Genomic DNA, 13,429 nt, shown 5'->3' on the forward strand with positions numbered 1-13,429 from the left:
TCCCCTCCCTCCTCTCCTCCTCTCACCCTTCCCTCTTCTCCTCTCATCCTCCCCTCCCCTCTCCTACTCTCCTCCTCTCACCCTTCCCTCTTCTCCACTCATTCTCCCCCCCTCCTCCTCCTCTTCTCCTCTCTCCCTTCCCTCTTCTCCACTCATTCTCCCCCCTCCTCCTCCTCTTCTCCTCTCTCCCTTCCCTCTTCTCCTCTCATCCTCCCCTCCCCTCTCCTGGTCTCAGACTGGCAGGGCTCTCATCATTAGGCCCAGGCGTCCCTTCTCACCACATGACCAGTCCAGGTTAAGAAAACTCAACATGGCTTCCATTGTCACTTCAGGATATTCATTGAAATTGCATTCAAAAGTGCCATTTGTTTTTAATGAAGATTTGATCAACTTATGAATTGAATTCACTTTCTGAATTGACTGATTTGAACTGGAATTGACACAAACCCTGCCACAGACACATGTACAGTACATCTCTAGCGATACTAAACCAGGTTAGTGCATAAGTTAGTACATATTCTGTTTTGTTGGTTAATCATTTCATTTCATATGTGAACCATTACAGTATACTGTAGTTCGATTCCTTCTTAAATACTGATTTTTGTTTTACTCTCAGAATATCTACATTTAAAAATACAGCAGAGATATCAATTTCATAGAAAAATATATTCAGCCTTATCATCATACAAGTGATCGTTTGTTCATTTAAGAAATGATAAAGAAGTAACTTTGATCTCAAAGAGAAGTTAAAAGAGAAGCGTGCACACCTGCAGCTTCCTGGACCAGGGTTTAGGCTCCAGCTCTCTATGCAGATAAGCAGAGGTAGAATCTACTGCCATGATAGTTATTTGATCATCAGTAAACCGTGTTTGAATCCAGGGAGATATTTTCCTAGCAGTACAGTAAATATGGTTTAGCTAACAGTGACAGTACAGTACATCACAAGCCACTGCTGTAGCTGTGTGAAGCTGTCTAGGGGTTGTTGTTCGTGCTCCAGGTAGAAATGACCATTATCCAGTGTTGTTGTTGTCGTCTATCCTCTGGTGGCCACGTTCCCCTGAGGGTGTGTCTCTCCCTCGAAGACTATATTGTCATAGTGATGTGGTTGCCAGGCCTCGGTGGGGGGTTGAGGAGTCAGGGTGGGGGTCGGAAGGTGTTTGTCATTGAGAGGGACCCCATACAGCAGCTCTCTACCTGATCCTCCAGACACTGTGACGATGGGGACATCTGGTGGTGGGACAGAGGAACTGCTGCTCTCCTCCTCCCCGGGCCCCTCCACTCCTAAGGCCTTCAGGATGTCAGCCTTACACATGGGGCAGGTCCTCTTGTCCAGCAGCCAGGGCTCGATACAGGCCTGGTGGAACAGATGACCACAGGTCAGGACGGTCACTACATCTCCTGGGCGGTATGACTCGATACACACGGCACAGGTGTGGCTGTCCGGCTTCGTCTCCTCGTCCCCGCGCTTCAGAGTACGCACCTCCAGCCGGCCAATCGCTTTCTTGGCCTCATTCCTCAGCCGCCTATCGGTGAGATGGATAACCCTGAGACTATGCAGTCGGTGGGCGGAGATGAATCCGAAGTAGACAATGGAGGCGCCCGTCACAATGAAGAAGGCGATAGACAGGAAGTAGAGCCAATAGGTGTCCATCCAGGGCCCATGGGCTTTGCCCACCTCGATCACCATGGAGACGGCCACACCACTCCGCACAATGTTGGCGATCTCAACCCCCTGGAGGTTACCGATCATGATGGCCACGGTGCCAGAGGTGTCACTGTGAGCCATGTAATCTGAGCTGTTACCAGTTCCATCCAAGTTATAGACCACTACGGCCGCCGCCCCCCTGGCCCACGCTGCCCTGATCTTCTCACTGAAGGTACAGTTTCCCCTCTTGACCAGAGCGATCCAGGACCCCTGGGTGGTGGTGTTGTCGTTGGAGGGGTAGGGGTCCAGGCTGCAGCCCTGGGGGTCTGAGGCAGGGAGGACCACCATCCCGGCAGCGCTCTCCAGAGGGGAGGAACGCCCGTACACCCCACACTCACAGAACCTGGTCTCTGTCTGGTTAGTGCTGCTGTCGTAGAAATGTACCCCCACGTACGCTGTCCAGAATATCATCGCTGTCGTAGACTGGACCAGCCCGGACAGACAGACGAAGAACAGGACAAACATGTCTGTCTGTTTAGACATGGTCGCTCACTAACACTACCACTAGGACCAGTCTCTCTTTGTTAGGACTTCTTCAGTCTTCTGTTTGTCTGCTGTTCTGTTCAGTTCCACAGTTGTTAGTTAGTTAGTTGTTGTTCTCACTGCGTTCAGCGTCTCTCTACCTGTCTGCCTCTCTCTCACTCTCTAGCTGTGTTTGTGACCTGTGTGTTGATAGTAATCAGATAGCAGCCTGCTGTAACCCTGCCTCGCTCTGCGTCAGCTCTTCAGACTTATTATCTAAATGGACATTGGACTGTTGGGTAGAGACCAGCTATACAGCCAGGCAGAAGGGCTTGTGGTCTACATAGTACAGGTCTAAGGCCACAGGTTCCAGGTACCGGCTACGGTAAGGAACAGCACAGCACACAGCCATAAGGACATAAGCAAACACAGAGATAACAACGCCATTAAGGAGCATTCCAAGGGAACTGTGACAAAGGGCGGTTGTGAAACTGTTAGTTTTAGATGTGTCATGCTGCTGAGAGGATACGCCCACAGTTATAACAGAGGTTTTAATAACTAACTGTGGCACTTTATCCTCTTACTTCTCAGAAGATATTATGTTGTTTCCATGAGTCACACAAACCAGGTGACAATACACTGAGTGTACAAATCATGCTCTAACATGACAGACTGACCAGGTGAATCCAAGTGAATTCTATGATCTCTTATTGATGTCACTTGTTAAATCCACTTCAATCAGTATAGATGAAGAGGAGGAGACGGGTTAAAGAAGGATTTTTAAGCCTTGAGACAATTCAGACATGGATTGTGTAAGTGTGCCATTGAGAGGGTGAATGGAAAAGATTTAAGTACCTTTGAACAGGGTATGGTAGTAGGTGCCAGGCGCACCGGTTTGTGTCAAAAACTGCAATGCTGCTGGGTTTTTCACACTCAACAGTTTCCCGTGTGTATCAAGAATGGTCCACCACCCAAAGGACATCCAGCCAACTGTGGGAAGCATCGGCGTCAACATGGGCCCGCATCCATGTGGAACGCTTACGACACCTTGCAGAGTCCATGCCCCGAAGAATTAAGTCTGTTCTGAGGGGAAAAGGGGGGGGTGCAACTCATTATTAGGAAGGTGTTCCTAATGTTTGGTAAACTCAGTGTATATGGTCAGGTTTGTTTCTGTTTTTATCTCCCACAGTGTCACACACACACACACACACACACACACACACACACACACACACACACACACGCACACACACACACACACACACACACACACACACACACACACACACACACACACACACACACACACACACACACACACACACACACACACACACACACACACACACACACACACCAGGGCTCAATGGAGGTTTACCCTATTACTTCTCAGAACCCAAGATTTGTTTACACACACAAGCACACACACAGACACACACACACACAGGCATGAAGACTGTTTTGAATGCAGTTTCCATGAGTCAAACAACAACGTAAGCGATAATAATAAATATGGTATGTTTTAAAACATGCTCATTGGGTGACATGTCTGGTGAGTATGCAGGCCATGGAAGAACTGGGACATTTTCAGCTTCCAGGAGTTGTGTACAGATCCTTGCGACATGGGGCCGTGCATTATCATGCTGAAACATGAGATGATGGTGGTGGATGAATGGCATGACAATTGGGCCTCAGGATCTCGTTACAGTATCTCTATGCATTCAAATTGCCATTGATAAAACGCAATTGTGTTTGTTGTCCATAGCTTATGTCTGCCCGTACCATAACCCCACCACCTCCATGGGGCACTCTGTTCAAAACGTTGATATCAGCAAACTGCTCGCCCACACGATGCCATCTGCCCAGTACAGATGAAACCGGGATTCATCGTGAAGAGCACACTTCTTCAGCTTGTCAGTGGCCATCGAAGGTGAGCACCGCCGAACTGCAGTCAGGTCAAGACCCTGGTGAGGATGACGAGCACGCAGATGAGCTTCCCTGAGACAGTTTGTGCAGAAATTCTTTGGTTGTGCAAACCCACAGTTTCATCAGCTGTCCAGGTGGCTGGTCTCAGACGATCCCGCAGGTGAAGAAGCCAGATATGGAGGTCCTGGGCTGATGTGGTTACATGTGGTCTGAGGTTGTGAGGCCGGTTGGAAAACTGCGAAATTCTAAAATAACATTGGAGGCGGCTTATGGTAGAGAAATTAACATTACATTCTCCGGGCACCAGCTCTGATGGACATTCCTGCAGTCAGCATGCCAACTGCACACTCCCTCAAAACTTGAGACATCTGTGGCATTGTGTTGTGTGACACAACTGCACATTTTAGAGTGGACTTTAATTGTCCCCAGCACAAGGTGCACCTGTGTAATGATCATACTGTTTAATCAGCTTCTTGATATGCCACACCTGTCAGGTGGATGAATTATCTTGGCAAAGGAGAAATAATATTTTTTGTGCGTATGGAACATTTCTGGGATGTTATATTTCTATCAGGACTCAGGATATGACCCAGACGCAGACCCAGGAGGCAGATGGTTCAGTACTCAGATCATTTATTATAACACGGGGAGCAGGCAAAGGGCAGGTCGAGGACAGGCAGAGGTTCGTAACCAGATCAGAGTTCGACAGGTACTGGACGGCAGACAGGCTCAGGGTCACGGGCAGGCAGAAAGGTCAGAACCAGAAAAGCTAGAAACAAAAAACTAGAGAGCAGGGAAAACCAGGGAAAACGCTGGGATGACCTGACAATACAAGACGAACTGGCAACAGACAAACAGAAAACGAAGGTATAAATACACAGGGGATAATGGGGAAAATGGGAGACACCTGGTGGGGGGTGGAGACAAGCACAAGAAGGGTGAAACAGATCAGGGCGTGACAATTTCAGCTCATGAAACATGGGAACAACACTTTTTTGTTCAGTTTAAAATATTTTTCTCCCAGAATTGGACACTATGAAACACACGCACAAACACACGCACACACAGAGGCATATAAGTGGAGTATCTGTCTGTAGTAGATGAAACCTTTAGAGCTAAAAAGGTCTGAGGAACTGCCTGCATTCACACAAGCACCCTCTGTCTCAGTCACTTTGCTTGTGTGTGTGTGTGTGTGTGTGTGTGTGTGTGTGTGTGTGTGTGTGTGTGTGTGTGTGTGTGTGTGTGTGTGTGTGTGTGTGTGTGTGTGTGTGTGTGTGTGTGTGTGTGTGTGTGTGTGTGTGTGTGTGTGTGTGTGTGTGTGTGTGTGTGTGTGTGTGTGTGTGTGTGTGTGTGCGTGCTTGGCTTTAAATCTACTGATCATCAAAAAAGGCTATAGGATTATACAGCTCCCTACATCCATTAAGAGGCTGGATCGTTAGACACATGACTTAGTAAAACCTCATTCCATCTAGAGGCCTGAGATAGATGACCAGCTCATAGAGATGTCCATAGTGTCAGAATAAAACACTGTTCTGCATCTATCTATCTATCTATCCCTCCCTCTCCCTCTCTCCCGCCCTCCATCCCTCCATCTATCCCTCATCTATCCCTCCCTCCATCTATCATTCCTCTATCCTTCTATCCATCCCTCCATCTATCCCTCCCCCTCCATCCCTCCATCCCTCTATCTATCTATCTATCTATCTATCCCTCCCTCCCTCCCTCCGTCCCTCCTTCTATCCATCCTTGATAGTCATACTGGCTCCTGTTGTCTCTAACTCTAATGAATAACATATTAGCTTAATTGCGGTGAGCTAAAAGGGCTGGAGAGAGTGGAGGGGAAGAGGGGCTGGAAAAGGGCAGAAAGGAAAAGGGCAGGGGCTAGAGGAGTGGAGGGGAAGAGAGAAAAGGGCAGGGAATGGAGAGAGTGGAGGGGAAGAGGGAAAAGGGGGGGGCTAGAGAGAGTGGAGGGGAAGAGAGGAAAGGGGCAAGAGAGGGAGGGGAAGAGAGGGGGGGCTAGAGAGAGTGGAGGGGAAGAGAGGAAAGGGGCTGGAGAGAGTGGAGGGGAGAGAGGAAAAGGGCAGGGGGCTGGAGAGAGAGTGGAGGGGAAGAAAGGAAAAGGGCAGGGGGCTAGAGGAGTGGAAGAGAGGAAAAGGGCAGGGGAATGGAGAGAGTGGAGGGGAAGAGAGAAAAGGGAAAAGGGGAAGGGGGCTGGAGAGAGTGGAGGGGAAGAGAGGAAAAGGGAAGGGGGCTAGAGAGAGGCAGGGGGCTGGAGGTGGAGGGGAAGAGAGGAAAGGGGCAGGGGGCTGGAGAGAGTGGAGGGGAGAGAGGAAAAGGGAAGGGGGCTAGAGAGAGTGGAGGGGAAGAGAGGAAAAGGGAAGGGGGCTAGAGAGAGTGGAGGGGAAGAGAGGAAAAGGGCAGGGGCTGGAGAGAGTGGAGGGGAAGAGAGGAAAAGGGCAGGGGGCTGGAGAGAGTGGAGGGGAAGAGAGGAAAAGGGAAGGGGCTAGGAGAGTGGAGGGGAAGAGGAAAAGGGAAGGGGCTAGAGAGTGGAGGGGAAGAGAGGAAAAGGGCAGGAGTGGAGGGGAAGAGAGGAAAAGGGAAGGGGGCTAGAGAGAGTGGAGGGGAAGAGAGGAAAGGGGCAGGGGGCTGGAGAGAGTGGAGGGGAAGAGAGGAAAGGGGCAGGGGGCTGGAGAGAGTGGAGGGGGAGAGAGGAAAAGGGAAGGGGGCTAGAGAGTGGAGGGGAAGAGAGGAAAAGGGAAGGGGGCTAGAGAGAGTGGAGGGAAGAGAGGAAAAGGGCAGGGGCTGGAGAGAGTGGAGGGGAAGGAAAAGGGCAGGGGGCTGAGAGAGAGGAGGGAAGAGAGGAAAGGGGCAGGGGGCTGGAGGAAGAGAGGAAAGGGCAGGGGGCTGGAGAGAGTGGAGGGGAAGAGAGGAAAAGGGCAGGGGGCTAGAGGAGTGGAGGGGAAGAGAGGAAAAGAGCAGGAGCTGGAGAGAGTGGAGGGGAAGAGAGGAAAGGGCAGGGGGCTAGAGGAGTGGAGGGGAAGAGAGGAAAAGGGCAGGGGGCTGGAGAGAGTGGAGGGGAAGAGAGGAAAGGGGCAGGGGGCTGGAGAGAGTGGAGGGGAAGAGAGGAAAGGGGCAGGGGGCTGGAGAGAGTGGAGGGGAAGAGAGGAAAGGGCAGGGGGCTGGAGAGCGTGGAGGGGAAGAGAGGAAAATGGCAGGGGGCTGGAGAGAGTGGAAGGGAAGAGGGAAAAGGGCAAGAGAGGGGAAGAGAAAAGGGAAGGGGGCTAGAGAGAGTGGAGGGGAGGGCAGGGGGCTGGAGAGAGTGGAGGGGAAGAGAGGAAAAGGGCAAGGGGCTGGAGAGAGTGGAGGGGAAGAGAGGAAAAGGGCAGGGGGCTAGAGGAGTGGAGGGAGAGAGGAGGGAAGGGGGCTGGAGAGAGTGGAGGGGAAGTGAGGAAAGGGGCAGGGGGCTGGAGAGAGTGGAGGGGAAGAGAGGAAAGGGGCAGGGGCTGGAGAGAGTGGAGGGGGAGAGAGGAAAAGGGCAGGGGGCTGGAGAGAGTGGAGGGGAAGAGAGGAAAAGGGCAGGGGGCTGGAGAGAGTGGAGGGGAAGAGAGGAAAAGGGCAGGGGGCTAGAGGAGTGGAGGGGAAGAGAGGAAAAGGGAAGGGGGCTGGAGAGAGTGGAGGGGAAGAGAGGAAAGGGCAGGGGGCTGGATGGAGTGGAGGGGGAGAGAGGAGGAAGCCAGGGGGATGGACAGACTGGAGGGGGAGAGAGGAGGAAGACAGGGGGCTGGAGAGAGTTAAGGAAGTTGGAGTGACTACATAAGTTGGTGTGAAGAGAGGTTATGGTTGGGATAAGGTATCAGAAATAGATGTAACTCTGGTATGTTTCTGTGATTATGTATGACCCTTCAGTAGGATCAGCTGATAAACTGAACCAATAAAATACAAGAATGTAATTCTCCTGGCCAACTCTACTGCATTCAGATACTACATTCTATATGAAGCAGATGTTTGCAGTGTCATTTCCATCCAAGGACCTTCCTCAAACTATACTTTGATGATCAACTTACATAGGCCTTTAATTATGTTGCTATCATATTGTGCAAAACTATACATTACAGAATAAACTAGTTCAACAGCTGTTTGAAATCATTCTCTTCTTAAAACGGTATGGTCTGAGTGTGAAATGAGGCACACTACAAGGGTGATTAGAACAGGTTTAACTAATAGATATTATTCCACATGAACCAAGTTTGTCCTGTAGTGGCCTTTGAGAGCTCCAGTCCGTTATGTTACTGTGACAGTGGAGGCCAAGAACAGAAAAGGGTTTCTTTCTGAAACCATCACATGGGGGCGCCGCAACCCAAGATGGTGATGACCTACCACAGCCGTAGAACCATTGTGTACAACTGTTAGTCACCTGCAACAGGTATGTCTGCCTGAAGTCATGTTCCACCTAATTCTAATGTCATAATGTAGGCCTACGGACCCAGAGCGGTCCCGCATTAAAGGGCGTGCAGCTTATAAACACGTCATAAAGCCTTAATAAATACTACATAAATGTGTTACAAATCATCTAGAACCGTATGTCATGCTTTATAAAGGGTTCATAAATGAGGCATGACTGTGTGACATCACCCACAATGTCAAATATGATATAAACATGTGCTTTGTAAAGGGTGGCATAAGCACTGCTTAATAAAGGCCTTATAAATCATATTAAATTGAGGCTTCACAATGCATTTATAACCCTGTCGTGCATCTTGGTAGAGCATTTAAACACTCATACGTAAAAATGCATTTTTGGATCTGACCTCAACTTCCCCACAATGCTGTGCTGGAGGATGACCCACACTCTAAAGTGCAGTCATGCACAGCAAAAAAACGTTGGTAGGGCATTTTAAAATCAGTTTCTGATATTTTATCTTCTGATATTTTCCCAAATTCCATTATCTTGGTTTTGTTATTGCAGGTTTCCCAATTTTTTCTGGTTTATCCCAGTTTTTTCACACTTTTTTATTAGAAAAGCAATCAAATTAAAATGAGATTTTCTGTGTTCACAACAATGTCTAAACCACATCAGGGGATGACTTTTGAGCTCTGGCAAAAATCTAAGAAACGTACATTTGTGTGTGTAGTTGTCCTTCAGTGGGCATGTCCTGCACTGTTGTTTAGTTAGCAGGTTATCTGTAGTGCAGTAATCACAAGTGATGTGACTCGGCCACCAATGGAGTGGGTGGAGTGAAGGGTCAGCAACCCTGTATTATTCAGAGCCCCATGAAATGACACCAGATATACATTGTACAGATCCTACTGAGTATTCCCATCAATACATTTACTGCACCACCAGAATACATCGTGCTCTAAACCACTATGTATTGGCTTAGAGCAAGTGATTCGCATTGGGGGCAATTATCTGACCTTGCAACATGTTTTAAAAGCCTATTTAATGCAAATGTCACTAAAATATGAACAAATATGAATCATTGTTAATGTTTAGACAATTATTTTGTTACATATAATGAATTATTATTTTTGATTATAATATTTATTGAAACTTATCTATTATTACTTGGGGACTTTTAGTTTGACATGGTTCGAAATTTAGTTTGTGGCCAAGAAAATAATATAAACATTGCAAAGGCCTGTTGTTCAACATGTGAACTTACAAGTTATCCACAGAAAATGTAGTTTTTAGACGTTTACAACTACAGAGGCCTATATAAATCATTTTAAGCCTGCGCTATTAGCCTGTAACAGAGGCCGATATAAAAGGTTTTTATAAATGGGTATGTTATTGTTCTGCCAACCACATGACTACTTTGATTTGAGTAGAGCTCCCGCTTTATTCACAGGTAGGCAAATCTGTCAATTACATCAACACTGAAATGAAACAAAATGCCATCTCCATCTTACCATTTTAACGCCACTTCTCTCTGGTGTGCGCGGCGTTCGTTCTTTCATCGAGCTCACAATGCTCACACAGGCTTTGCATCACATGGACCGAAAGCGCGCACAGATGATAAACATTACGGTCTCCAGAGAAAGTAGACATCACTTTTTGGAACATGCCCCAACATATCCCCAGACCCCCGCCCCCCTGTTGTCTGCTAGCTGGGCTGGTCTGTTCACATAGACTAGCCTACATGTCACTGTCCTGCAGTGCACGTACAGCTTCACCTCCAAATATGCACATAGTGGTATAAAGGTGCGATGAGAACATCACTCAATTCATTTGTTTGATCAAATCTGATCAGAGAGATGTTGAATGAAACCTATGGCTTAATGTAGCCTATGGATTAATGGACAATGTTCAATGTCATTTTTTGAATTATGTAGCCTATCAATCAACCAATGAAATGTATTTATTAAGCCCCTTTTACATCAGCAGATGTCACAAAGTGCTTATACAAAAACCCAGCCTTAAACCCCAAAGAGCAAGCAATGTAGGTGGTGGCTAGGAAAAACTCACTAGAAAGGCAGGAACCAAGAGAGGAACCAGGCTCTGAGAGGTGGCCAGTCTTCTTCTGGCTGTGCCAGTGAAGATTATAAGAGTACATGGCCATTAATTCCAGATTGTTCTTCAAGATGTCCAGCAGGGTCAAGTAATAATCACAGAGAGTGCAACATCAAGAAAGCAGATGCGGTAGAGAGAGAGAGAGAGGCATTATTTATTCCTAAAATAATGGCTTACTGTCTCATAGTCACATTCTCTATAGGTCTACTCGAGACTTTTTTCTCAACAATTTGGATTTAGGCTACTCTACACTTCATCTATGTAGTCCATATGGAAAAACAATATATTGACATAAATATTTTAACATATATTTACATGTATTTAAGCCTTATATATACATATATTTAAATAGGCTATATGTACAAAAATATATGGACATACAGTGCATTCGGAAAGAATTCAGACCCCTTGACTTTTTCCACATTTTGTTATGTTAAAACCTTATTCTAAAATGGATTAAATAAATAAAAATCCTCACCAATCTACACACAATACCCCATAATGACAAAGCAAAACAAGTTTTAGAAATGCTTGCAAAGGTATTACAAATAAAAACTTAAATACCTTATAAGTATTCAGACCCTTTGCTATGAGACTTGAAATTGAGCTCAGGTGCACCCTGTTTCCATTGATCATCCTTGAGATGTTTCTTGGAGTCCACCTGTGGAAAATTCAATTGATTGGACATGATTTTGGACAGGCACACACCTGTCTATATAAGATCCCAGAGTTGACAGTGCATGTCACAGCAAGAATCAAGCCATGGAGTTGAAGGAATTGTCCTTAGACCTCTGAGACAGGAGTGTGTCGAGGCACAGATCTGGGGAAGGGTACCAAAACATTTCTGCAGTATTGAAGGTCCCCAAGAACACAGCGGCCTCCATCATTCTTAAATGGTGAAGTTTGGAATCACTAAAACTCTTCCTAGAGCTGGCCACCTGGCCAAACTGATCAATCAGGGAGAAGGGCCATGGTCAGGGAGGTGACCAAGAACCCGATGGTCACTCTGCCAGAGCTCTAGAGTTCTTCTGTTGAGATGGGAGAATCTTCCAGAAGGACAACCATCTCTGCAGCACTCCACCAATCAGGCCTTTATGGTAGAGTGGCCAGACGGAAGCCACTCCGCCAAAAGGCACCTAAAGACTCTAAAGATTCTCTGGTCTGACAAAACCAAGATTGAGCTCTTTGGCCTGAATGCCAAGCGTCACATCTGGAGGAAACCTGGCACCATCTCTATGGTGAAGCACGGTGGTGGCAGCATCAAGCTGTGGGGATGTTTTTCAGCGGCAGGGACTGGGAGACTAGTCAGGATCGAGGCAAAGATGAACAGAGCAAAGTACAGAGAGATCCTTGATGAAAACCTGCTCCCGAATGCTCAGGACCTCAGACTGGGGCAAAGATTCACCTTCCAACAGGACAACGACCCTAAGCACACAGCCAAAACAATGCAGGAATGGCTTCGGGACAAGTCTCTGAATGTCCTTGAGTGGCCCAGCCAAAGCCCAGACTTGAACCCGATCGAACATCTCTGGAAAGACCTGAAAATAGCTGTGCAACATCACTCCCCACCCAACCTGACAGAGCTTGAGAGGATCTGCAGAGAAGAATGGGAGAAACTCCCCAAATACAGGTGTGCCAAGCTTGTAGCGCCATACGCCTAGAAGACCTGAGGCTGTAATCGCTGCCAAAGGTGCTTCAACAAAGTACTGAGTAAAGGGTCTGAATACTTACGTAAATATGATATTTAATTTTTATATTTTTTTATACATTTGTAAAAATTCTAAAAAACAGTTTTTGCTTTGTCATTATGGTGTATTGTGTGTAGTTTGATGAGGCAACAAAAACAGTTGAATCCATTTTAGAATAAGGCTGTAACGTAACAAATTGTGGAAAGTCAATGGGTCTGAATACTTTCCAAATGCACTGATTTACAAAATTGTCCGTTTTCATATATTTCTACATATATGTTTATATATTTAAATATATGGTGTGGAAATTCCTTTTAACAATATGCTGTGGTAGCTAGTAAAACATGTTCCAAAATATACTTGATAAATATATGTTACCATGTATTTTAATGAATGGTAAATGTTGCTTTTTACTTTAGATACTGTAGCTAGGCTACATTAAAATGCAATGCATAAAACTGCAAAGTTCAGCTCTAAATCACAATAGCATGCTTGTGGTATACTTTGACAAGTTTGAATGGATGACAACTAAGTGTTATCAATCATCTTTATTTTGTTCTCAAATAAATTGTGGCATCGGAGTCACTGGAAGGTCGCATCTGAAACACAAAATATAATGTATAAATTACATCTGTGACCTTAACATCTGTTTTTGAAAATCATGTCTTTGAACATCATATGTATACTGACAATGCAGATTCCTTCACCTCCAGTTCACAAGATAACCGTTATCATGTGGATAATGCAAAGACAGAGAGTTAGTGAAACAATTCCACACAAGATGATTAATAAATAAGGGGTAAATGTTCATGAAGACGTTTAAATTCAATTGGGAACTAGCTAGCTAAATGATACTAAAGACTACTTCCATTGGCTGGGGTCTGTCCATAGGCAGCTAAGACTCAAGACCAGAAGGATCCACTGCAGCAGGGAAATATATATATATATTTGCTAGAAAATACCTATTTATATCAGAGACACCCAACCCTCACTAAAGCTAGCTAAATTAGCTAGCCAACAAGCAACACTTAACTTAGCTAGCCAAGAACATTTAACAATAGCTTTGGAAATTAAATTATATCTAATACATACATGACATTAACTCTACTGAACTTAATTTTTCAAAATTCTTACCTT

At 46.3% G+C, this 13,429-nt stretch overlaps 1 protein-coding gene across 1 annotated transcript; it reads right to left on the bottom strand.

The window, feature by feature from the left end:
* Nucleotides 1-351: 351 nt before the first annotated feature.
* On the bottom strand, nt 352-2,395 carry LOC135531930 (E3 ubiquitin-protein ligase RNF128-like). The gene has a single exon (XM_064959623.1). It carries the CDS (start codon nt 2,186-2,188, stop codon nt 1,034-1,036), a length of 1,155 nt encoding a protein of 384 aa, XP_064815695.1. The 5' UTR covers nt 2,189-2,395; the 3' UTR covers nt 352-1,033.
* Nucleotides 2,396-13,429: the final 11,034 nt, after the last annotated feature.

The sequence above is a fragment of the Oncorhynchus masou genome, unplaced genomic scaffold (genome assembly GCF_036934945.1).
Source record: "Oncorhynchus masou masou isolate Uvic2021 unplaced genomic scaffold, UVic_Omas_1.1 unplaced_scaffold_1671, whole genome shotgun sequence".
In the NCBI taxonomy this organism is placed as follows: Eukaryota; Metazoa; Chordata; class Actinopteri; order Salmoniformes; family Salmonidae; genus Oncorhynchus; species Oncorhynchus masou.

Coding starts and splice junctions, on each gene's coding strand:
- LOC135531930 (XM_064959623.1), bottom strand. CDS start 2,188: ATGTCTAAACAGACAGACATGTTTGTCCTGTTCTTCGTCTGTCTGTCC.